We start from the raw sequence: 25,288 nt of genomic DNA, 5'->3' as shown, positions 1-25,288 counted from the left end.
ACTGGAGTATCAGTACCATGTTCTCTGGAATATTGTATCGTAGATTATTTGAGCTCTGAGGAATGCGACTGAAATAAGAGTTCATTCAAGGTTGGCTGCGGGCTGCTTGACCATGGCCTGATTCTGCCACTCTTGCTGATATTGGGTAGCATCAGAAGGCCTGATTCAAAGCCCAGTGAAGCCAATGGGAATCTTGCCCGCTGCAATCATCATGACTGAGGATAGAAAAATCCTGGCTCTGCTGCTTTCACAGAATGAGTTCAACGCAGAGCTGGACTCTTGAGGGTCTATACCAAGCCACCGTTAAACAGCAGTGGCACATGAACGCTGTTTGCATTGTTAAAGTGAAAAGAAAATGGCCAAAAATTTGCAGTGAATTTATGTTGTAAAAGCAAATACTTTGCTACTGGCTAGTCCCAACCACAACTAGCACCTCCTGGAAGTTATTTTTGCATATTTCATTTGTCAGCAGATTATTTTGAAGAGCTGTCCCGTCCAGTCCGCCAGCATGATATGATTCTTTCCGGGTTTTCTGGTTATACACTCTAATTTTACTAGTCATTGCATTAGCTCACACCTGTGCAGCAGGGAGCCCAGCCCTCTTTACTCACAGGTTTGGAATGAATTTCTTCATGCAAGTTTCATAGGGCTCAACTTGTATGTTTTGATGGTTCCCAAGCTGGGCATCTCTCCCCACGTGTAAGCTCTGGTTTTATACGTACTGCAGATAATAATCATCAATGTTTCATTCATCATACATGTTTAATATTTATAAATGATTGATGTCCAGGTTTCCAAGCAAATAGATAGGACAATGCTAATGAAGAATACGTTTGCATGCATGTCTAACCTGTATTTGGAATATATGGGTTCAGTTTTGCTGTTGAGATGCACACCCATCGTACCATCATTAAGAGGAGTTACACGTGTGACCTATAGCACGGATTATTGAGTTACAGGTCAAAATGTGGTTGTGGGTATAGGAATCCCAGACGTGACGTGTTTCATTCCTTTGAAGGGGACTAGCTTATTCTGGATTCCTTTTAAGGTTGCTTTTCTAGTGCTTTTATGATGCAGCTTGTTGCTGGATGTGCTTCAGTGACCCCTGCAGTCTCACTCATATTTATTAATTCTCATTCTTTAAAATTGTCCTGGTTTGATAGTCTTGGGACTCAAAAGCAAAGTAGGACGCTTAATGCTTTGTGTATTTATCAAGACTCTTCTAGCTCAGAGGGATTTCATTAACAATACTGCTGTCTGATCCCTGGATGCATGACTTGTGCTGAGCCTGCTTGGCTTGTGAATGGCCCTGCAAACCATCACATGCTCACATCGATTAGCCAATATGCACTTTACCAATAGATGGCACTGTTGCTCTACACCAATGGGACTAAAACATCAAGGTATCAGTCCTTCAGTTGGCTCAGAAAGTGATCTGAGTTTGAAATCACATGCAACCTGAAAAAACAAAACTCTACGTTATAATGGGTAAAATTCAGTCCTTTGCAAAAGCCCAGTCCAGATCTCAGCACCACTCCTGTTGTCCAAAGGCCTTGATCCTGCAAAGACTTGGGCACATGCTTAACTGTAAGCACATGACTACTTTTTTGAGCCCTTGGGCATCACATTTTCAAGCTTTTTGCCAGAAACATGAGGACTAGAAACTTAATATTTTTTAAAATAAAAGCTCAGCCTCTCATGTGGCCACATGACACTAAGAGCTGGGGCTTTAAGGAAAAATTCCAAATATCACAAGACTCACAATAAAATTGCAAGAATTGGTTATAGTGTGTTTCATGGGACTACTCCTGCATCTTGGAAGGGGGTTAGACTAGATGACACCTGTGGTCTCTTCTAACCCTATGGTTCTAGGATTCTACTCATGTGATTAAAGTTAAGCACATATATGTCTGCAAGATCGAGCCTTATTGTGATACAGAAGATTAAAATAAGTTTGAAAGTAAGTAGACTTGTAGCAATATATCTCTTTTATCAAACCCACAGGCTCATTTAAATACAAGAGGAGTAGCCAGGACTCCTGGGTTCCCACCCTGACTGATTGTGTGTACTTGGGCAACTTACTTGTGGCTTAGTGTTCCTACCTGCAAATTGAATATAATTCTAACCCGTGTGACGTGGTTTTGTGTGAAATTATGAATGTGTGTAAAGTGCTGCGAGACCCTTGCCTGAAAAGGTGCAAAACCCTATTAATTATCGGTATTGGTACCCATAATGAGAATCCCAGTCTCTTCATCAGCTCATGCTAGGTCAAGCAAGACAGAGACAATTATCTCATGTCGGGCTATCAGTTCAAACCTCATGCTGAAATTCAAAGGGAAGTTATGAGGCACACACACATAGATTTTAAATAAAACAAAGCAGGTAGTGGTGCGGACAGGTGCTGTTCTCCTTAGCATTGTCACACAGCTGTATCTGCCCTATGTTTGTCTTCCACAACCCGCTAAGACTGATGGCTCCATGCACATCACATGGAGTGAGGTTTTAGCAGTGTTAACCGCAAGAGGCACGATCCAGTCACCACTGAGGTCTATGTGAAAGTAGTACACTATACACTACCAGGCCAGGTTTAATAGAGAAAATGGTTGAAATCCGTTCAGTCATTTTTAGTTACTACTACTGCATTTAAAGTATGTTAGTGCACCGTAAACCTCCCCAGTGGGCGATCTGACTTTTACCATGTGTGACAGCAATGGCAAAAAACCCACTGCGATAAACGAGATCCTCCAGAGAAAGGATACTCTAGCATGGAAGGAGGGGTAAATAATTGATTGGCCACCCTAACGTGCAGGTTCAGGACAGGTATTTGGCAATATTTCAAAGCTTATTCTAGCATTTCACTCTGCTAATGCATTGGTGGGTCCCGGCTAGATAGCCGCTTATGCCTGAACTGAACCTCAGTATGGGCTAAGTTCTGTCCTCAGGGGCAAGTGTGATTTAAATGCACATCTGTGGAATGACAGAGTTTGGATTGTATCATTAGTCTGTCTGCAGCTCATTCGCAGACTTGCCGGCAACCGAAAACTGTAGCAAGGTGCCATGTGCAGCAGGATAAAGGCCGCTTCCTGTTATGCCTTCTAGGTTTACAGTGTTTGGTAACTTAAGGCCAGGCAGCATGACTTACTCTGCAAATGTCATGAGACATTTAGTAAGCTAAAGCCAAGGGCACTTGAAGGTTTGCTTGAATATTGGATTGAGAGCAACCTTGGTTCACCTTGTATCCAGCCATCTCCCATGTTTATACATATTTGCAGGTTGGGGGGGTTGAGAAAAAAACAGATTTCTGGCAGTTTCTCGGAAGTGAGAGCAATAGAATTTTGAGAAAAAGAAAAGGCAAGCCAGTGGGGAGAGACACATCCTTCCAGGGTCACACCCATACTGCACAGTGCGTTTCTATTGCAGCCACACCGATAACTGGTCTGGAGACTGTGGCACAGTGTTTATACACTAAATGTGCTCTTTCGGTGGGAGCTTAGGTAATGGGTCTGTGCCAGACCCAGGCTCTGAACACCTCTGAACTTCAGGGGACTTCAGACGTGGTGGCTTGGGCCCATCTCTTGTCGTATCCTGCTGGAACCCTCCCTTTCTGTGCACCACTCGTGCTCAGGGAAGAAATGGTAATAGGAGAGCTTGGGGCCTTTTCACTCATCTCCTTGTGCCCTTCCAAAACCAATAACTATTATTTAACCAGGTCACCCTCCCCACTCCAGAAATATAAACTCCCAAACCCCAAATTTGATCACCCCTAAACAAAGGGAGAAGGAGTTAGGTTCCAAACCTGGACCCTGATCCTAATGTTGCAGCTGACCTTTCTTTTCTATAAGGGGCTGATCTGATATCGCTGAACTTTGAGGTTTCAAAATCTGGAGTAGGCTTTTTCTGTGTGGGCCTATCCCGAAGGAAAGGTAAAAATTAAATGCAGAAAAACATGCACGCACACAGAGAGACCCGCTTTAAAAAATTAAGTCAGTAAAATGAAAATGTATTATTTCTTTGTTTGTTTATTAATTTAATATTTATATCACAACCTGTAACAGCCTGTCCCATAATCTGAAATGAGCAGTAGTGAGAAATGGACACACTGTATAAAACTATTACCATTGTGAAACCTGTCCTAAATAGAGATGCATGACTTTATAACGACACCTGTATAACTTGTCATGACAATAAAGTTGTTGATATTGAAATTGTCATATGTCCAATGACAAAAACCTGTTTAAATCAACACCTTTTAAAGAGGCCTCCCCTCCCTCTCTGGTTTTCTCCTTATTGTTGAGTTTGTTTTTGTAGGGTTGCCCATGAAAACTGAACTGGAGCATTGATTTATTTCTGCTTTTAAAAAGTGACTGAATTTGTTTTGAAATAAAACAAAGAAACAAAAAACCCATACGCACACAATTATACGAACTTTGTAAATCAGTTTAGGGAAACAAAGTTAGTTTGTTTATTCTGCCCAGTTTGAAGGCTCGTCTAAACAGATACCGTTTTTCTGCAACAAGTTTCTCCCTTTAGAAGTTATTATTGTACTTGAGTGCAAAATGCAAGTGAAAATTGAGGGACAGATGCTGCACCCTTTATTCAAAATAACACCTTACTCGGCAATGGGCTGATTGGCATGACTTCATATTCGGGTTTGATTCTTCCAGCCTTACTCACATTGGCAAGCACTTACGCAGGTAGTTCCGTAGCTGGGAGTTCGGATGGGACAATCTGGCTTTAAGGGATCAGGCTGAATTCACAGTGTAAGGGGCTGTCCAAAATGTAATCAACACAGGTCTGACTACGAGTTAGTCAAATCCCATTTATCCTGAAAGGTTATTCACCCAAATAATTTAACTCCACCGCTAAGCACTTAGAATTTCTGGTAAGCATGAGTCAAACTCATTACAAATTTGCAAACAAATTTTCAATCACAATCAAATACACCAACTTCTTCTTAGCCTGAACAGGGCCGTGTTGATTCCTTTGTTTTGATCTTTTGGCACTTATGTAATACTACCTTCCATGCTGATGATCTCAAAGCACTTAATAATCATTATTCACACACCCTCACACGGACAGCCATGAAGTAGGCAAAGATCCTCACACCATTTTACAAATGCTCAGGTAAAACAAAAATATGCAAAACAAGCAAAACATATGCAAAACAGGCAGATATATAACGCTGTCCTCGAGAGCCAAAAAATCTAACCGCGTTATATCGAACTTGCTTTGATCTGCTGGAGTGTGCAGACCCATCCCCCCGGAGCGCTGCTTTACCGCGTTATATCCGAATTCGTGTTATATTGGGTCACGCTATATCGGGGTAGAGGTGTAGCATATGTTTTACCCATTGCACTCATGAGAGATCCTGCATTCACTCTAATATAAGTGTCCCCTGTCATATATGACAGTCCTCATGTGTAATGTGTATAAATATATAGGGTACGCTCCCTGTATATGGAATATATATCCTACTGCTTCTTTCCACAAGGGAGAGGCACAGAAGGCCCACCCCTAAACTTGAATAAAGTCACTCGCTCAGTAGAGGCAGTGGGTGATGGTGACTTTTGTCAGTGAGTAGGCAAAGCTGATGCACGAAGGTGAACTCAGAGCCATTCACAGCAGCACAGAAAGATCATGCAGATGTCTGATTCAAGTAAGGGAAACAAAGTCCACCCTGAGGAGCTGCCACTGGTCAAAGGCAGAGCTGGGAATGTAACCCAGTCACCCTACATTCCAGTGCTCTGCTCCAACCAGTAGACACCGCTCCATCTATATAGCCTAATTCATATTTCTGCCAATAGCACATGGACCAGAATAGTCTTAGTGTTTGGGCAACATGCTGTATTTGAATAGCAGTGAGAGTATCGCAATAAGCACTCTACAGCGTGGCGCCAATGGCTACCGTGTCTCTGACCGGCTGCTCGGAAACGTGAAGGCACTTTGGTGCGCCGTCACATTCCAGACTTGCACCGAGGCTGTGGGGAAGATGCTGCCCATCACGGGGGAGCCGGTGGCAATTTGTGACTGGACGTCGGCGAACGGCAAAAGCAGAAACAGGCGGCATCTCATAAGAAACAGTGTAGACACTGTTCATCACTCCAGCCTCTTGGTGGGTCCATTTTTTCATTAGTTGCTCAAAAAGGCCATAGTTGGTGGGTGGTTCTGGAACAAACAATGATGAAATGTCATAGTAATAGAAACAATTCATGGCCTCTAGGGTTTCCATAACACAGGGCACATGAGGTTAATTCAGAACTTCATGGCAATAGCGAGGACATAATTCAGACCCTCTTCCTCCACAACCAGAGACCTTTACTCCTCGAGTGGAAGGAGAAGCACTGTGAGCTGTTGACAGTAGAGGCGCTATGACGCACAGGCGAACAGTTTCGAGTCCATCCAGTCGAGAGCAGTGGTATATAGGCACACCCTCTGGTGCATAGAAAAGTTAGTGGAATTACACTTAACATTTTAGTTCACAATTTTCCCTGGGTAACTGAACCAAATTACTAGACTATGGGTACAATTTTCTAAAGCACCTAAATGACTTAGGAGCCAAAGTGACTTAGACACTTAACGAGACTTACACTTCTAAGGCCCAGATCCTCAAAGGTATTTAGCCACTTAATTCCCATTCCTACATCAAAATGGGATTTAAGTTCCTAAGCCACTTAGGGACTTTTGTAAATTTTGCCCTGAAACCACAAGTGTATTAAGCAGGTGCCCCTTCAACCATAAGCCCTTAAAGTCAGAATGAAGCTTGGGGTACTTCAACCCCCAAATTCAGAAGTTCCCAGCTCTAACCACTAGACAGGACATTAATGACTTTGTGCTTATGCAATAGGAAATTAACAGAGAGTCTACCCTGTCTGTTCATAACACTTAGCACTCAGTCTGAGGCACTTCTAATCTTCAATGAATTTTGCAACCAATAGGCCAAATTCTTCTAGCAGTTATACCAGCATTATTATCATTGGCTGTTGCACATGGGAGGAAAGTTTGGTCCATTAACTAAACTTCACTACTCTCCTCTGTGGTGGAGAAGCATTAATTATTATTATTTATATTTTACAGATGGAAAAGCTAAGGTGCAGAGAGAGTAAGTGATTGGCCTAAGGGATACAGCAAGCCATTTGGAGACAAAAGGTTAGAATTTAGCGAGGTCTCTGGCTCCTAAGGCTTGAATGCTGACCACTAGACCAGACTGCCTCTCTGCCTGTGAGCGACTGCCAGGATAACCCTCAAAAGTACCGAAAATGGGGAAATCTGATTTCTCCGGAAGCCAGGCTAGCTTTTGTCCATTCCATCTGCGGAGCGGAGGCAACACAGGATTATAGCCATGTCTGTTGTAATGATCATCATACTGAGTTACTAAATTTCGGTTGCTCGGTTCTTCATGATGCGTAAACAGATGCTGCTTTGGCAGGCCCTGTAAAGAGAGGTGCACGAAACCATATTGCTTGTACAGGCAGAGCATTTAAAAGGTGCTGGAGCCTATCAGGTCAGATTGCGCCCCAGGTGATCTGGCAAATATGGGTCAGAACCAAATCCCCAACAAACCCCTGCTTTTGCACTTGCAAAACAGCTACATATGTAGCAGCTTTTCACACACACCCATTCAGGCCTGTGCAGGTGCAGTGAGGTATGCAGTTGAAAAACTGATCCTCACGTGTTACTAAAGTATTCCGAGGCATTAAAACACACATACAGTACAGGTATCTGGAGGAAATAATCAAGGCGTCTGGGGATGAGGGCATTTTGCAGGAGGAGACATTGTAGGGGTGGTATTTGGGGAGAATCCTAATGTTCTGGAGGATCTGGGCCCCATTTAGTGCAAAATCCTTTCCTGTTACATGGGGGTGCATTGGTGAGAAGAGGGCACAAGGAGCCTCTTCCATGTGCACATCTGTGATGCAGCAGTGCAGGATCCACTCCAGGCACTCTGCTGGGGGATGCCTTCCCTTAGGAAACATGTCCTATTCCTCCTGCACACATGTTGGGGTTAACAACAAGAACTGGGGGGAGCTACAAAAAGCCTTGTGGGATTTGTATTCTCCCTCTTCCGCAAGCCGTCCTGCCCCGAAGCAGCATGCGGGATGGCTCTGTATCACTCTGTACCTTCCCCGGATACACACACACACACACATTTGGGCAGGATTTTAATCTTAAATTTAACACGTGCCTGTTCTGAATGCTGACATTTACAATCTTAAATCTGAGGTCTTGTCTATATGGCCACTTAGTGCACAGCAAGCCTGGGTGTAAATCGACAGCCCTCTAGCCTGCGGTGTCAAACAGCAGTAGATCAAAGCACAGTACGGAACTTTTAGCACATGGTAGCAAAGTCCACGTGACCATTCAGCTCCCAGTAGGCTGGTGTGCTGTAGATTGACACTCCAGCTTGCCGGGTACTAAATCTCTGTATAGTCAAGCCCTGAGACCCCCTTTTTTTTTACTTACATCAAGTTTCTTCATAATGGTTCTCCTCACTGTTCGATCTGTTCTGTGGCCAGGGAAGCGAATAAAGTCAGTCCCATAGATGCTGTTGCTGGGTTTCCCAATGTCTTTTGTAAACTAAAAGAGATCCAAAAGGAGACACTCGCTACGTAGCGATTATTCACACTGAAACCACTGCTCGTTGGGAGAGATTTTCAAAGGCCCAACATGCAATTAGGTGTCTTTTGTACAGGGACCACTCACTGTAAGCAAACACACTCTGCTTACAGTACTACAGGCAAAACCCATTCTGCTTCATTCAACTATCTACACACAGAGTAGGGGAAAACACACGCTAACTAAACAGGAAGGGAGGGCTAGAACGGCTCCAACCTGTTGTACTCTGGTAACCCAGTTAATCCCTTAATGACCACTTTACTAGAGTGTCAAACTCCCATTGAGTTGGGTGACTCACGGGTGCCCTTGACAATGTCCCCTTCGGCCTTCTGAAGATCAATGGAACAACTGAATTAAAATGAACAGATCTGGCAGATTTGCCCAGGGGCTCTCATTACAAAGGATCCCAAAGCCCCGATGCTAATGACTTCCTGCCCCGCACTTGGGAGACACTTTTTGCTTGCAAAGGCCTACTCTGAAGCCCTTGGCTCAGATGTTACAATCAACCAGTAAAACCAGCCATTGTAAAAAGCCTGGGATGGTTCTTATGTGTAGACATTACAAGCTCACCAATGGCTCGTTGCCACACTTATTCACGTAGTGTAGGGTTAGCTACTGGAAGGAAAGGATCAACTTTCATTTTGATCCTTGGTCCATCTACCACCCAGTGCAGGATTGTTCCCTACAGTATCTCTTCTGGGATTTTGTCCAGTCTAGTTTTAAAAATCTCAAGTGGTGGGACCTCTTCCACTTCCCCTGGGAGATTATTTTCATGGTCAAATACATCTCACTGTCGGAAGTGTTTCCCGATCTGCAACCTATGTTTTCCCTTTTTCATTTCCTCCTATTTTATACTGCTAGGCAACACCTTAAATAATTTCTCTCCTTGTATAATGTCTACACCCTTCAAATATCTCTTCCCATTGCGATCCCATCAGATCTCATAAGATAAATGGTGTCAGGCTGAGTGAGAGTTTGGCTGCAATTCCAGGAAATAGTGGGGGGCTGCCAGAAGGAGTCTGAGTAATTTTAAAAGGAGGCAGTTCTCTCTGAATCAATACTGAACCAATGTGGTGTATTGGGTTGCTGTGCCGCTGGATTTGCTGTTCTTTGCCTGACATGCAAAACCAACATCCAGAACAACTGCGGTCATTCCAGTCCCCATGGCACTTTTTATAAGGAGATCGGGGTGCTACTTGGAGCAGTTTGTTGAGGCAGAAGGGTAATCAGGTCTCTGTTGAACAGTGTTGTTGTGTACTATTAAACAGCTGCGTGTTCCCACCCTGAGGTGGCTGCAGTTTAGTGGTGGGTATATATTCTTTTTATGTATTACAGTGGTGCATGGGGACCTTTGCTACGTCCTCTACAAGCATAGAGTTAAGACAGTCCTGGGCTTACAATGTAGGCTAGATCTCTATATACAATTTGTTCCATTTGTAAATTAATTTGACATACATTTATATAAAAAGTGCCACTTAAATATAAGATAATTTCTACAGACCATCTGTGTGGAAAGAGAGAGGCTGACTGTGAAGAACATAAACAATGCTAGTATCCTACAGTAAAAGGATCTAAAGTTTTTTTTTTAAAAGGGTCTTAGGCACCCAGTAAAACTTGAATGAGTTTATTTTCTTTACGTATTTAAAATAGAGTATTGCTTCACCCCCAGGAAGAACATGTCTGACGTGTCGTTATGAAATAAGCTCTTTTCCTTATCAAAGAAAAGAGATTGCAGGGGTTGGCTGCCTCGCTGTGAGAAACAGAGCTGTGCTAAAGCAGAATACAATAAAAATGAATAATAAAAATAATGAAATGGGCATTATAAGGCATCTTTTACCCAATGACAGCATGGCACTTGACAGATTTTAGTAGCTGGTTACAAAGTGTATGTGCTAGTACAGGGCTGTCTGCACCCACCACTGAAATACAGCTGCACCTGACTGGGATGCCTTTATGCAGAATCCAATAACAGTGAAGGACAAAGAATCTCCTATCCACCTGAAAGCATGAATGGATGGGGAATCGGAGGTACACATAACTTAATTACATAACTGGAAGTGAACCAGAAAACTGGAGTGAACATACCTGGTCTTGGGAGAAGTGCCATGGGATCTTTAATGGCCCAAAGTTGTCAAGACCACCACTTTATGTGTTGTCTGTAAAAACCTCTCCATCTACACCACATCCCTGGGCATCCATCATGCTTGGGCATTGCTTTAGTAGTGGCTCAGTGGGAAGAGTACTCCCTCCTGACTAGAAATGGAAGCAGGCAGGTGAACTTTGTGGTCAAGGCACCCAAGGTTTTGCCTTTGTTCCTCTTTTGAGACGGGCCTGGATCCAAACTCCCCTAAAGGTTGGTGGCTGATCATCTCCAGAGCATCAGGTCTGACCCTCTCTGTTCCCATTCTCCCTTTTCTTTTAACCCTTCTTACCCTTTTCCTCTCTTCCAACCAGTTTCCAATGAGCACTTTCGCGGAGTACTCTGGTTTTATTTTCCAGCTGGGAAGGTACGATTCCTGCACATCCCTCTGAGATGTAAGCATTCTAGGTCTCAGCAGCACCCTTTCCCGTCCACTCCTGTAGAATCAATGCCTCCTCTGCCCTTCCCCTTCTGGGATGTGAATGGTGGTTCTGTGTTCATGCAGCGGAGAGATCAGGCAGTACGAGATCTATGCTTCCCTCTGCTTGTGTGCAGGGCGAGCTAGTTAATGTGTGGAACTCCCCTGCCTTGGAATCGCCATTGTTTGCTGTCTCCATGGTGATCGTCAATGGATGCAAACACTCTCTAAGCAACAGCGGATCCTACTGCTAAGAGAGAAAGGCTCCTGCTGCATCGAAGATAAATGGAGTTTTGTTTCTGACTTCAATGGGAGCAGGATTGGATCTTTACACTCCCACATAAGGTAATTTAAAAACAAAGTAGTCCAACAGCTCTGTGCATTACAAAGACAGAGTAGGAAGGACATAATTACTGGAGTTGAAATTTGGACAGGGCAATGGGACTAGCTTTAAGGAATGCTTCTAGAATTTAGTAGGGATACAGCCAATAGGATTACTACAGAAATTAAGCAGGTTTTTGTAGAAATTATTCTAAACCTAAACCTAAAAAAAAATTAAAAAAATCAAACGTTATCCTTTCTACAGAGTTTTTTTAACCATCATATAGAATTCAATAGCAGGGATATAATTAACTACATTTTATAGGATGGTGCCCAAAAAGGTTGTGATTTCCCAATAGAGTCTATAGAACTTTTCCATAAGGGGAACATCTTTTACTCGTAGAGGTGAAAGAGAAAACAGTGCAGGCAAATCATCAAGTATGTTTCACTGTAAGGGAAGATTTTAGTTCCCTAATAGAACATGAGATTAAACTGATACAACACTGGATCTTACTAAAAAGTGGTGGAGCATTGTTAAATGGAAGCGCAGAAATATCTCTGATGTTTCTGTAGAGGGATGTAGCAAAGACGCTTACTTTGCGACACCATGACTTTGGTGGGCACATTAGATGGACAACAATGATCTTTTTTCATGTTTCATTCTATTTACAGGTGTGGCACACTGGGCAAAATAAAAAGAGGTAATCATAAAATGTTTGGCTAATCTTTGTTTAATCCAATATAAGTAATATTCTGCACTGAGATGAAAAATATTCCATGAGCCATAATGAACCCTTAAATTTGCAGAAGACAGAAGACCAAGGGTTTCACCACTGCAGCTGCATGTAAGTTGGATGCTGGTACCGCTCTCCAAAAGTACTGTAGTGCATCGACTTTGCATCATAATGTTGTGATGTAGGTGGCGTGTACTTTTACTTACATACATAGGCACACATGAACCGTATCTCTCCATGGAAGGATTAACAGTCAGGCCTTAATTGAATCAAATGGGTCAAACCAGAAAATCAATTACAAATCTTCTTTAATATTTACTGATATCTATAAAGACAATAGCTTGCAGCATGATGCAAAGAAATCATTTAAAATATGTAGATGTGTAATCAACATTCCACCCAGTAACGGAAGGGACTTCACACAAGCCTGTGGACTTCATCACTGACAGAAACCATGTCATGGCAGCTCATCATGTGATATAAGATACTGTTCCTACAGATCTCTTCCCAGACTTTGGGGGCACATATGAAGACCAGAGGAAATATAAGACCCAATATTTGAGAAGATTGTTTTTATAAGCTTCTGAGAAAGTTTACAATGTTGTCCAGTCCCTTTTTTCCAGCTGGAAATGACAACCTGCCACAATCAAACAGGCTTATGATTCCATGGAATCCATTCTCAATGTGGTACCAGGTCACTGGCACACCACCATCCTCTAATCGCTTCTTGTATAACAGGGCGTCATCCCTAAGCACATCATACTCACAGGTCAAGATGAAAGACTTAGGGAGCTGGCGAACAACAGCATCTTCGGTGAGAAGTGGGGAAAAGGCCGGCTCACACATTTTTTTAACCGCCTCATAAACTTCATTTGAGCATTCGATGGGCACTTTTGGTTTGTACCCTCTGACCTTAAATTCCTTAGGGATATTGTCTGCACTTAGCCATTTTCTAAACTTCAATTTTACATCTACAGGCATATGGGAACCCTCCAGGAAATCTTCCAAAAATGATGCGTCCCCCTTGAGGTATTGCAGAGCATAAAAAGCCGTACGTTCCCTGAACAAGAGGGGGACTCCACAGTTTTGCTGATATGATGGCAAATTGAAGTCTATTGCCTGGAGGCATGGATAGATCAAGACCTGAGCATGCACCTTTGGAAGGTCTGGTCTACCCACAAGTGTTTGGCAAACAGCAGCAGCAAGATTGCCCCCAGCACTGTCCCCACTAATGATAATACAGGCAGGATCCACTCCATAGTCTTCTGCAGTCTTCATAAAGTGTGTGGTAGCAGTGAGACAGTCCTCATATGGTGCTGGGTACGTGTGCTCTGGTGCCAGACGATACCTAATATATCAACGAGTCAGGGATTATAAAAACAGGAAAAATTATTATTATTTGTTGGAAGTTTATTTGCTACAAACTCCTCCACTTTCAGCCCTCCTGTTGTTTTGCAGCCATGGACATCGATATTACCTCATAAACGTGCACCCGCCCTCCAAACGATCATTCTTATATTTGCAGATCACAAACTATAACCAGCGACGCAAATGCTGAGGAGTGTCTTCTGGTTAAGGCATTAGACTGAAACTCAGGAGAGCCGCGTTTGATTCCCAGCTGTGCCACAGGCTCCCTGAGGGACCTTGGCTTAGTCATTTAATCTCTTTTTTTAATCCTCCATTTCCCATCCGTACAATGGGGATTAATTATACCTGTTTTGTCCGTGTTATCTATTTAGATTGTGGGGTCTTTGGGATGGGGACAGTCTCTTACTGTGTTTATATTGGGATCAGCATCATGCGACCCCAGTTTTGGTGGATGCCTATAATCATAATACCTAGCTCTTATAAGTGCTACTGTTATACCACAACAATCTTTTTTACTCTTGGTGCTATGAAAATACAAATATTTCTTGTTTATTTTTTATTCAGGCAAAATTTCCATTGACCTCAAGGCCTCAACGGGAGTTTGTGGACTAAGATGAAGATTTGGCTCAATATCTGACAACTTTATGCTAATTGCTGGGCGCAAGACAGATTTGCTTTTTATTAAAATGATCTGATAACTTTTTTCCAGTTTTTTTTTCCCCAGCAGATGACAAAATGTGCTCATATATAGCAATCTTATTCTGGGTCTGTTCTGTCTAGCTCAGCACAAAAGTGGTGAAAAGCTGCAAAATCGTAATGTCAACTTGAGCATCTTGCTGAGCCTCCTGGATTCTTGAAAATATAGTCCTCTGACCCTAGAACCGTGCAGCTAGTGGCTATCGCAATGAAGAGTAACTAGTTCCTAGGACAGACGTGAACCAGGCTCACTTACTCAACGGACACGACCACCGATTCGCTTTCTCTGGCGATGTAGCGGCATATGGGTTCATGGGAATCTGGAAAACAAATGTTTTCACTGGTGTCTTGCTAGCGCTCTAAGGAGTAGCAATTCTATACCCTGTTAGCGCTCTGATGCATTTAAGGGAAATGACAATTCTCTCCTTTCCCCCATCTAAGCCCCGCTCTTTCCCACCCTTTACACACTACTCCAGCTTCATTTCTCCCTGTCCCCTTTGCTCATCATGATATCACACCTCTTTCCAAGCTGCCCCACTGTCTGGAACAGCCATGTAATGTTCACCAAGTCGTCTCTTCTGCCAGAGTATGTGTGTATTTGCTGGTGAAGAGTCAAACCTCAAACCTTCTCCCAAATCTCAGGCCCAAACCAACTTCCCTTTGATGTTTGTAAAAATGGGGTGACTTTTTATCTTTAATTATCCAGCATATTTTTTCTGTTAAATATCTTACCAATGCTTCCAAACACCCAGCCTCCTCCATGAAAGTAGATGACCCCTCTCCTTCGGCCAGCAGAAGGTGCTCTAGGCTGGTAAATCCTCACTGGCACCTTCCCAAACTGTAGGTCCTTGATGAAGAGCTTTGGGTCCTCCCCTAATTTCTTTAAACATCGCATATAGCGGGTGAAGCCAAGTTGACTGCACAGACCCAGCTTCTCCAAAATCTTTCCCTGTTTAGAGTGAAAGAGACCAGGGATTAGCATAAAGAAACCTCCATGCTCCTCAATAGGCATAAGCTGTGCTCTCTTTGGAGAAACTACGGCAGGATCAAAAGTCTAGAGCTCATACAGAAAAAAAATAATGACTGTGGAGTTCCAGGCGCTAGCACAATACGGATAAATAAAATAAAAATAACAACAGCAGCAGCACCACAGAGAAATGAAACGCAGGCAATGTCTATGCAGCCATCTTCTCACTCTGCATTATCATTGGTCCTCTGCCCTTTACTGGAGAGTTCAGTCTCCTTAGGTTATTCAGTCCTTAGTTATTCTGCTATGAATGCCACCAAGGGAACAGATAAGTAACAAGTGTAGTGGTGGTTTTCTTGACATGGACACTCAGCCACAAGGACTGAGAGAAGAGGTCACCAACCAGAATTCAGGCTACAATGATTTTTCATTATACCAGCAATTAGACGCAAAGGATTCTACCATGTAGCCCATTACCAATCACCTGGTCTGCCCTTAAAAAAAAAAAGCAGGCTGAAAATCAAGCTGTCCCACAGAGTAATTTGCCATCCAGATGGTAGGTAAAAATAAGGAATGGATTCTAATACTTTTGTAAATTCCAAAGGATGGCGATCAATTATTCTCCAAATCTACTGAAGGTAGGACAAGAAGTAATGGGCTTAATCTGCAGCAGGGGAGATTGTTTGGTTCTCTGGCCAAACCAAGAAATCAAATAAAAATCATTCTGGGTTGCCCCAAAACAAAAAGAATTTTGTTTTTTTTAAAGTTCTCTGGTTTGGGTCCAACAAAATATTTTGTTGCAGTGTTGAGTTTTTTTAAATCCTGTTTTAAAAAAAAACAAATTTAGGCAAATTTGGATGCAAAAGTCGAAAATATCGAGATGGTTTGTTTTGAAAATGTTGAAATGGAGTATTTTGACTTTTTCAGTTTAATGTATTTGGCCAAAACTATTTCGCAAATTTGTCACAGATTCGCGAATGCGATTCAAAACTGCATTATTCAGCAAATAACACATTTGTCTGAAAATGTTTTGCCTAGCTCTAGTTATGGGTAGAGTGATGGTATGAGCAAAGAAATGAAAGGAGATCAGCCAGGAGACGTATTGAAAGCAAGGGAAGAAAGAAACCTTGAATTTGCTACATAAAGGTATGAGCAATTAGCAGAGCCCTAATGCACAGCCTACAAGAATCAACAAGGGGTATAAGATGTAAGGAAAAATACCCTGAATGAATGTGAATGTGAGCCCAGTTCACTGAGTGATTGTCTAATCTAGACCCAATGGGACTTTGTACCACAGATAATGTTAGCAGTGGGCAGTTATATCAGTGCAATTGTCCTTAAGCCTGGCAAGGTGACTTCTTCTGGGAGCGAGAGTGACATTCGCAGGCTAATGACGCCAGAACAGTTTAATATTCAGTAACGTTAAGCTTTCAATATGAGGCTCGTGGTTATGGGTCCAAATGTGCTATATGGTATTGTTGACTCAAAACTGTAACACATTACTTGGAATTTTATTGAAACCATAACCCATTAAATTTGTTTCTTCCAAAAAATTGAACATGTCATGGTTTACACCCTCTATGCCACTCTCAGACCCTATCATACATCTCAGAGACTTCAGAGCAATCATCTTCTGTCCTGTTTTTTCCTTTTCTTCTGATGCAAACCGCCTCACTTGATAACATCTGGGGTATTTGTCACTTGCCTCTTGAGTCAGAAGGTTATTAGCTCGGAATTTGGGCTCATCCCCACTACTAACACCGCAGTGTGTTAATTGAAATCGGAATTAATTTAATAGGCAGCAGGTTTAAAACAAACAAAAAGAAGTATGTCTCCACACAATGTCCAGGCAACCTGTGGAACTCATTCATTGTCACAGGATGTTGTGAAGGCCAAAAGTATAACTGGATTTTAAAAAGTATTAGATAAATTCATGGAGGAGCGGTCCATCAATGGCTGTTAGCCAAGATGGTCAGGGACACAACCTCATACTCCAGGTGTCCCTAAATCTCTAACTGCCTGAAGCTGAGACTGAACAATACGGGATGGATCACTTGAAATTGCCCTCTTCTGCTCACTGCCTCTGAAGCATCTGGTGTTGGCCACTGTTGGAAGACAGGATACTGGACTAGATGCATCATTGATCTGACCCAGTATGGCAGTTCTTAGGTTCCCATGGAAGGTGTTGCACCATTCAAGAAGCCTTGCTTCAGACTACATTCCTGCTGCATGTCTCAGGCAAGGATTGGAGGGTGGGCAAGAACAAATCAGAGCGAACTAGACACTTCACGAAAAAGAGTCAGGGTGCCCCAAGGCTATTGTTCTCTCTCTTCAAACAGGTTATAGGGCCTGAGCTATAGCTCATGGAAGTCAATGGGAGTCCTTCTACTGATGTCACCGGGCTTTGAATCCATCCGCTAATGTCCAAGTCTATTCTCAACAAAAAATGACGGTCGCATTTGCCTCGACTGTCACTGCATTAGGATAGAATTAGCTGGGTGAGGTCATCTCTTTTTCTGGACCATCTTCTGTTGGTGAAAGAGACAAGTTTGTGAGCTTACACAGAGCTCTTCTTCAGGTGTGGGCAAAGAGCTGTGTGTAATCGCGGAAGCTGGTCTCTTTCACCAACAGAAGTTGGTCCAATAAAAGATACAACCTCACCCATTTTGTTTTTCTGTTATCCTGGGGATAACACAGCTACAACACTGCAAACTGCATGACTATCTCTCAGTAAAGTAATTACCTATGAAAGGCATTTTGTTAAACTGGTAGTGAATTTGCTTGTAAATAAATATGTTCCCTACACTTGACACTGAAGATAACCAAACTAAGCAGACTCTGTAAAGTAGTGATTTAAATTCTGTAAGGCTCTGGTAACTTTAAAGAAATTAATGCTTGTGCTTTTGATTATATATAAACACTGGGTGACTTGATTTGTATAGTTGTATTTTCTAGATACCAAAACAATTGAAATAAAACAACTGCAAACAATATTGTTGCCTCAGTAGATGCCTTGGGTTTTTTTAATTATTCCCAGTTTTAAAATGTTCTAAAGCCACTCATTGGGGAAGGGATAGCTCAGTGGTTTAAGCATGGGCCTGCTAAACTAAGGGTTGTAAGTTCAATCCTTGAGGGGGCCACTTAGGAATCTGGGGCAAAAATTGGTCCTGCTAGTGAAGGCAGGAGGCTGGACTCGATGACCTTTCAAGGTCCCTTCCAGTTCTAGGAGATTGGTATATCTCCTTTTATTACCAGTCACTTATATTGCTGCATGTAAAGCTGACTTCTAATACAGCAGCCAATGTGTAGTTAATAAGAGAGAGAGAGAGAACTGGATTTTCTGGTTTGGGAAGCTGCAAAATCCAGAACCCGGCTGTTAAAAATTCAAAACGACTCATTACATTCTTGTCATGAACTGTAAGTTCTCATTGTGTTACAGAATTCCACGCCATTTGGGTTATTGGAACTCTGGATATTCCCAGCTGAGAAACAAGTATGTCTTTGTTTTGTTTTGCTTTTATTTTAAAATAATCTGCAGAGTTTAAATAACTTATATACATTGAGTCATGGAGCCATTTTCTATTTAAAGGGTTTCTTGTGCTTCCTTCAGTTTGCCCTAATATCTATTGACTGGACCAGAAATGTCTCAGATCACCAAGGTCTGCTGTCCCTGCAGAGTTCCCCATAAGACACAGGTTGGAGAGGTTCTTGCTGGAGAGCAGTGGGCACAGATAGGTGCCTCTTGTGCCTGGGAGCTGCCCTCTCCTGAGCTTTACCCCCCCACCCCCAGCCCTTTCCTGCCCTTCCTGCCACCAGCTGATGAGTGGGGAGAAAGTGCTCCAGAACTCTCCCTTCAGAAACCAGCAGGGACAGCACATTGTGTGAGCGTCATGCTGCCTGCAGGCAGGGCCCACCATAGACTTGCTGGGGCCCAGGGCAGAAATTAAAGAGTGGGACCCCACCCAGCCTCCTTTGCCTGCTCACACGTTGGATTTCTGCCAAAGGCCAAGCCAGATTAACCGGGGCCTGAGCCCCACAATCTGGGGCCCCCTGTGGCATGGGGCCTTGGGCAATTGCCCTGCTTGCTACCCCCTAACACCAACCCTGCCTGCAGGGCGATGTGCTCCTGGTAGGATTCCTGGTCTGGTAGCTTTCACCGCAAGTAAATGCATCTGGCAGGATTCCTATTTCCAGCATTTGCATTATGCTTAGCGTGACATTTACTGCTCACCTAAGCACCCCACCTGTCAGAATCCTTCGTGTCAGACAAGGTAAACTCACCAGAACCGCTGTGCCAATCAAAAAACTGTGAATGATCCGGAGCTTTACAGGCTGGTCCACTCCAAGAGGGATTTCTGAGTTGGAGAAATCAAAATAAATTGTCCCCACGACTAACAATATGAAAGCAGCAATGAAGACTGCCAGTACTAACACCAGCAGTGCATAAACAAACTCCATTTCATGTAACGAGGCCGGACGGAGCCAGGAATCTGACTTTCGCTTGACTCCTCCCTTCTCTTTGATTTGTTACTTCCTGTTTCTGGAGCACCACTGCCTGTAATCAGGCAGCACTAGGATGAATTTTTCCCCTTCTCAGTTACAGGTCGGTGCAAAAGCCTCTCGGTTAGTTAGCAAATGCTGCAGAGTCCTCAAGGTCTGGAACTGTAATTCGTCAATGAGTCTCTCAGCTGTGCATATGCCAGCAGCTCTGCCAATGAGGTGTTAGACACTTCAAAACACTGTACAAGCTGCCAGTGCCAGCTATTCACACACCGAGACTGCATTTAATCTTGTACTGACTATGGGAAGGACAAAGGGTGTAGGCCATGGTAATCTATGTCTATAGTTCAGTCTCATGTCTCCAGGATGGTATATGAGACTGTTCGTAGGTGATATTTATCTAGGACTGTGTAAAGAACCAGAAGTTCAAGTTTGTGGAATGCAGATACATTTACCAGAAAAGAGAGAAAAGGCTGTACTGTACATTGCATGTGATCTGCATCCATAATTTATTCATCTCAGAATGCACTGGGATTATGCCATTATTTAAAACAAAAAATCAGAATGGGACCTTTAGAAAGGCATTAGCTAAACAACAAGCCACTTTTACCAAAAAAAGAGAGAAAGCAATCCCATTTTAAAGTTTGAGTTCAGATAAGCATCCCAAATTTTACACATGCAGCAGATAATAGGAACTCTGAACATTTTGGAGGTGCTTACGTCATGCCTGCATTTGCGGTACCTCTCAGCCATGCAATCCAGTGTTCCCAACTTTCATGGTTTTATCACAAGCATCTCATGATTGGGGGTGGGGGCGTTCTTAAAAGCCCAGCTCTGGGAATGATGGAATTACATCAGTATCTCAGCTTCTATTTTAAAAAAAAGTAAATGTCTAACCCTTGTGGTTGCATAGAGAAGATTGAAAATGTGACCCAAGTGTCCACCAAGGGCTCAGAAGCCAGAAAGCAAAGAAAATGTACCTGACATTTATTTTTGTAATATTTCATGGTTTGTAATGATTTTTGGAGGCCTGATTTGTCATTTTTGGATTGGGATTGGCCACTCTGCATATCCCTGCACTTTCCCCAAATATTCACCGGCAAGGATAATCTTGCCACCAGTAATAAGATGTTGGTTGGAAACGGGGTGCAACCAGATGCAAAGATGAGGGAGCAGTCTGTTTGATTCCCCACTCAAAGCCCAAGAGACAGAGCTGTTGAAAGGACCCCACATTAATTCCAAAGGCTATTGCATTGTTTTACATCACTGGTGTTTGGAAATTGGTTCTGAAAGGCCAGCAATCGTGGTTTATATTTTCTAATGTCATGTGGTTACTCTGTTAGCGTACACAACCCCTTTGTACTGGATGAAGCAGGGTAGATATAAGGCCCTCTCGATGGGAAACGTTGGTTCAATTCCCCATTCTGCCTGATGAAGAGAAAGGATTTGAACAGGAACCTCTCCTGTCTCAGGTGAGTGCTCTAAGATATTCTAAGGGTTGGGTCCAGTGGTTAGGCTTCTCACTTAGGAGGTAAGAGACCCCTGTTCAAATCTCTTCTTCCCCAACAGGTAGAGGGGATAACTGAACTACAATCTCCCAGGAGAGCACTCTAACCACTGGGCTAGAGGTTATGGGGGATTCCCTAGATCAGTGTTTCCCAAACTTGGGATGCCACTTGTGTAGGGAAAGCCCCTGGCGGGCTGGGCCGGTTTGTTTACCTGCCGCATCCTCAGGTCCAGCCGATCGTGGCTCCCACTGGCCATGGTTCGCGCTCCAGGCCAATGGGAGCTCCAGGAAACAGTGCAGTCCGAGGGACGTACTGGCCACCGCTTCCAGCAGCTCCCATTGGCCTGGAGCAGCGAACCGCAGCCAGTGGGAGCCGCGATCGGCCGGACCTGCGGCTGCAGCAGGTAAACAAACCAACCCGGCCCGCCAGGGGCTTTCCCTACATAAGCGACGTCCCAAGTTTGGGAAACACTGCACTAGATCATCTTAGGTACCTAAATCATTCTCATAAGAAACAGTTTAGGCCCCAAGCTGCCTACCTCCAGGAGAGGTGTTCCCAGCTGTGGATTGCAAGCAAAGATAGGTACCTCCCTGCAGCCTGGACTTAAGCACCTAACTGTGAGAGAGGGAGGCTTAGGACACATCCTTCTTGTCAACATCTCCCATTGGATGGCTTGGGCAGCTCCTCACCTCGTATGCTGGCTTTTGTGGCTCCTGTTCTGAGGTGCCTATCTCTTCCCATTCATTGTGCAGAGAGCCTGGGCACCAAATTCAACCCTTGTGGACCACAGTGGTGTTCCTGTGATTTTCTAGGCACCTAAATGTTAGGTGATGCAATGCTGCCCCATTGCAACACCTAACTCCCTTTGCGGTTCGGGGCCTTCATCTCCTCCTGCCTTGACTATTGCATCTCTACTCTCTAAAGCTTCCTCCAATCCCAGCCCTCCAGCCCGCTGCCTGTACAGAATGCTCTTTTCACAGAAGTAGGATCATGTTATGCTCTGGCAGCTTTGGATAGGGTGGCACACTAGCTGTGTGTCTGACTTTAATTACTACCATAGCGCTCTGTTATTTCATATTTATTTCATAGCATCATAATAATGATAACGCTGCAGATTTAGAGCCCAATTTTGCAAGTTCCCATTGAAGTCAAGAGGGCCTTATGCGTAGAACAACTTGTGCCATCTAGACCTTAAGTTTTCAGCTCAAGGACATTATTCTTTCCCTATGTTCATATGCTTTCAGACCGTTATGAGGTTACTACAAATAATGATCTTCTACATGGCGATATCTCACTAGTTCCTATGGAAATGTAATCATAGCCAGCATTCCAGACAGAGAAAAATATTTTTGATCAAATCAGTCTTTTTTTTTTTAACAGCAAAATATTCAGCTTTATTTAAAATGCTCACAGTGCAAACGCATGTGATTACAAGGTAATTTACTTGCTTTAGTAAAACACTGTCACAGACAGTGCTGTAATTTTGGCTTCAGTATATTAAGTCTAGTATTAATTTACTGAGCCATAATAGAAAAGCCCCCTGACATTTTAAGGTAGAAGTGGATGCAAAAAAAAGGTCCGATTTAAGAGTTTAATTAGGCCTCCAACCAGAACCAAGGTCTGGAAGAGAAAAGGGTGCATAGCAGTATGAATAAGTGAAACGTTCCGAACTTCCAGAGAGCAAATCCTTTATTCGGCAATACCGTGTCATAGCACATATAACTGCAATGGTTATGAGAGTGAGAAAGAAAAGCAGCCCTCTTCCCTCAAAGAACCTTTCTTAGTGACTGATTCACCCCTGCTGAGACGCAGCACTGGAGGCTCACTGTCTTACAGGAGTTACTTAGGGCGACCAGAGGTCCCAATTTTATAGCGACAGTCCCAATTTTTGGGTCTTTTTCTTACATAGGCTCCTATTACCCCCCACCCTATCCCGATTTTTTACACTTGCTATCTGGTCACCATAGAGTTATTACCCATTTTTGATGCAAGAGGCTAGTCAAAGTAGCCCTCAGGATGTTCCAGCTGGCAGCAGGAACTGATGACAGAGTCTGGTATTTTATTTAATGCCATCTTGCTTATTTACAAGGAATGTACAAAGGCTTGCTTCTGCAAATGCAGGGGGAACGGAAAGCAAAAGGAGTGCTTCTTTTCAGCCAGCACCGTGACGTAGGCCTTCTCTCTAGGGTCCTGGGCCATGCTGTGCTTACAGGCTTCTACTCAGATTTTTTCCAGTTGTCTCTGTCAGCCAGTTCCTCAAAGGTACCTTAGGTGCCTATCTCCTGCTGAAATCATTGGGAACTACAAGCCTAAATACCTTTGAGAATCTGGGCCTGTGTGTCTGTCTTCTCTCACAGATACACCCAGCCCCACCTGGTTACAATACACACCTCCGCCCCCTTTGCCCTCCGGTCCCTAGTTTTCAAACAGACTCTACCTTGCTTTAGGTATGGTCCCTTACCTGTCTCACAACTCTCTTAAGTAGAGGACATGTTCATATGTGAGTTTTTACTGAGATTTTAACTCAACCCATGGCAAGGTTTAACCCAGCTCATAACAAAAACCCTTTCCCAGCATCCTTTTCTGGGAGCTGTCCCTTTAAATTTGGCAGAGACAAGCTGCTGTAGCCCTAAAGTGGCTGTTTTGCAAATGGCTGCTGCTTGCTTCATTTCCCTTTTTTCCAGCTGGTAAGTGTTGTTGTTCGTTTCTATTATGTTTTAATCTGGTTTTCCTGTTTGTTTGGCTTCTTTTTCCCTAAAGATACAATTAATTCTTGTAAACAGATACATAAATATGCACCCAGGACCTGCTCCAGGCTCTGATCAGTGTGCATATGAGTTGGTGCTAGCCATGCAGCTGAGAGATTGCATGTGAAAACAGAATGTGGCCCTATAGTTTGATTTAATAATTACAGGTGTTAATATACTAGTAAAACCTCTATGCAAGAGAACCAGTGCATAGCTTTACTCTAGTACTTATCTGGAATAATGTAGCTTTCAGATAAATGTACCATTTGCAGTGTCCATCGTGTCATCTGAAGAAAAAGGTAGTTTTATTATGTTGTCTACTTTTAATATGATAGTTTTCAGGCTAAAAACTGCTGCACTGACCTTACTGTAGTAGAACTCTGCTGCACTTACACTGTAAGAGTCATGATATAAATGTTTTTTCTGGCTGTTTGGTTCAAAGGTTTTGTGCTGGCTGTGCTGGTCAGTTGTTCTGAACAGCAGCAGATGTGAGAATGGGAAACCTAAATGCCTGCTCACCAAGCATCTGCTGAAAATACTCCGTCATATTCTGATACCAAATGTAGCTGATGTTTGTTTTTCTCGAGGAATTAATTATGTGACTCTCCCATTTCTAGGAGAGGGAGAAGGAGGCCCTTTGTGGCTCTCTTCCCGTTCCCCAGGGGCAGGGGGAGTAAAGAGAGAGAAGTGATCTCTTTTTCATGCCAACTTGCAGAGTATAGAGGAGGTGCATAGGATTTTCCAAGGATCACGTGGGTCAGATATATGCATAATAATTCACTAAAGGGTGGCACATGGTGTATCTACCCACTGGTCAACATAATCGCTGCAAAATGTATGTTCGGACAATATTTAAGGAGCTTTGTGTCTGTCCTGAAAATGTTGTTCTTAAGGCAGGTAACCAGGAGGTGACATTCTCAGACAGTTTCATTTCAGGCAGGGGGTAACAGACGCATATTTCCAATCTGGTCATTGTGTATTGTGTGCCTCATAATGTATGCCTCTTTGCATTTGATTTGATTTTCTATGTCACCATCTGTTTCCAATACTTCTATCTGCTCTGACTTGAATCTCTCTACTTTGTTAAATCAGCTTGTACTTGTCTGAACTATAAACATACCTAGGAGCTGTGTGTGAAGCAGAACAATGATCTGAGGTGAAACTGGTTCGCTGAGGTGTCCTGCTTTGGAAGCAGTGAATCTGTGAGTACTGTGACTGTCCAGCGGACCGGGGCTGGGCGCTCCAGGCAGATGCTTGGAGGACTTTGGGGTTGGAG

General features: G+C 43.3%; 2 protein-coding genes and 1 long non-coding RNA gene across 3 annotated transcripts; 1 reads left to right on the top strand and 2 right to left on the bottom strand.

Annotated features, from left to right (window-relative positions):
• Window positions 1-4,068: 4,068 nt before the first annotated feature.
• On the bottom strand, window positions 4,069-11,334 carry CFAP107 (cilia and flagella associated protein 107). The gene is made up of 4 exons (XM_044995909.1): window positions 11,046-11,334; window positions 8,461-8,574; window positions 7,252-7,429; window positions 4,069-6,165 (listed from the first exon to the last, which is right to left on the bottom strand). Exons 1-4 carry the CDS (start codon window positions 11,154-11,156, stop codon window positions 5,882-5,884), a joined length of 687 nt encoding a protein of 228 aa, XP_044851844.1. The 5' UTR covers window positions 11,157-11,334; the 3' UTR covers window positions 4,069-5,881.
• Window positions 11,335-11,380: 46 nt separating this feature from the next.
• LOC123354486 lies at window positions 11,381-18,175 on the top strand. Its single transcript, XR_006574768.1, has 3 exons — window positions 11,381-11,516; window positions 12,165-12,193; window positions 14,159-18,175. It is a non-coding gene; the product is annotated as an uncharacterized LOC123354486 (long non-coding RNA).
• Window positions 12,518-19,840, bottom strand: LOC123354482 (arylacetamide deacetylase-like 4). Its single transcript, XM_044996596.1, has 4 exons — window positions 19,539-19,840; window positions 15,023-15,239; window positions 14,547-14,610; window positions 12,518-13,574 (listed from the first exon to the last, which is right to left on the bottom strand). The coding sequence occupies exons 1-4, from the start codon at window positions 19,713-19,715 to the stop codon at window positions 12,800-12,802; spliced, it is 1,233 nt and encodes a 410-aa protein (XP_044852531.1). The 5' UTR covers window positions 19,716-19,840; the 3' UTR covers window positions 12,518-12,799.
• Between the last annotated feature and the right edge of the window lie 5,448 nt (window positions 19,841-25,288).

Source organism: Mauremys mutica, chromosome 21 (assembly GCF_020497125.1).
Source record: "Mauremys mutica isolate MM-2020 ecotype Southern chromosome 21, ASM2049712v1, whole genome shotgun sequence".
Classification (NCBI taxonomy): domain Eukaryota; kingdom Metazoa; phylum Chordata; order Testudines; family Geoemydidae; genus Mauremys; species Mauremys mutica.
The sequence above is the reverse complement of the archived record's forward strand: the minus strand, read 5'-3'. Positions and strand labels throughout refer to the sequence as shown.

What these genes read in the sequence shown, in the direction of transcription:
- CFAP107 (XM_044995909.1), bottom strand. Translation starts at nt 11,156, where the DNA reads ATGCTTACATCTCAGAGGGATGTGCAGGAATCGTACCTTCCCAGCTGG. An exon ending in GGTTGGAAGAGAGGAAAAGG is followed by an intron (nt 8,575 to 11,045) that starts GTAAGAAGGGTT and finishes GATCTCTTTTAG; the next exon opens with TTTACAAAAGACATTGGGAA. An exon ending in ATCAGATTTCCCCATTTTCG is followed by an intron (nt 6,166 to 7,251) that starts GTACTTTTGAGG and finishes TGTTTGTTCCAG; the next exon opens with AACCACCCACCAACTATGGC.
- LOC123354482 (XM_044996596.1), bottom strand. Translation starts at nt 19,715, where the DNA reads ATGGAGTTTGTTTATGCACTGCTGGTGTTAGTACTGGCAGTCTTCATT. An exon ending in TGATTGGCACAGCGGTTCTG is followed by an intron (nt 15,240 to 19,538) that starts GTGAGTTTACCT and finishes CACTCTAAACAG; the next exon opens with GGAAAGATTTTGGAGAAGCT. An exon ending in TCGGTGGTCGTGTCCGTTGA is followed by an intron (nt 13,575 to 14,546) that starts GTAAGTGAGCCT and finishes TTGATATATTAG; the next exon opens with GTATCGTCTGGCACCAGAGC.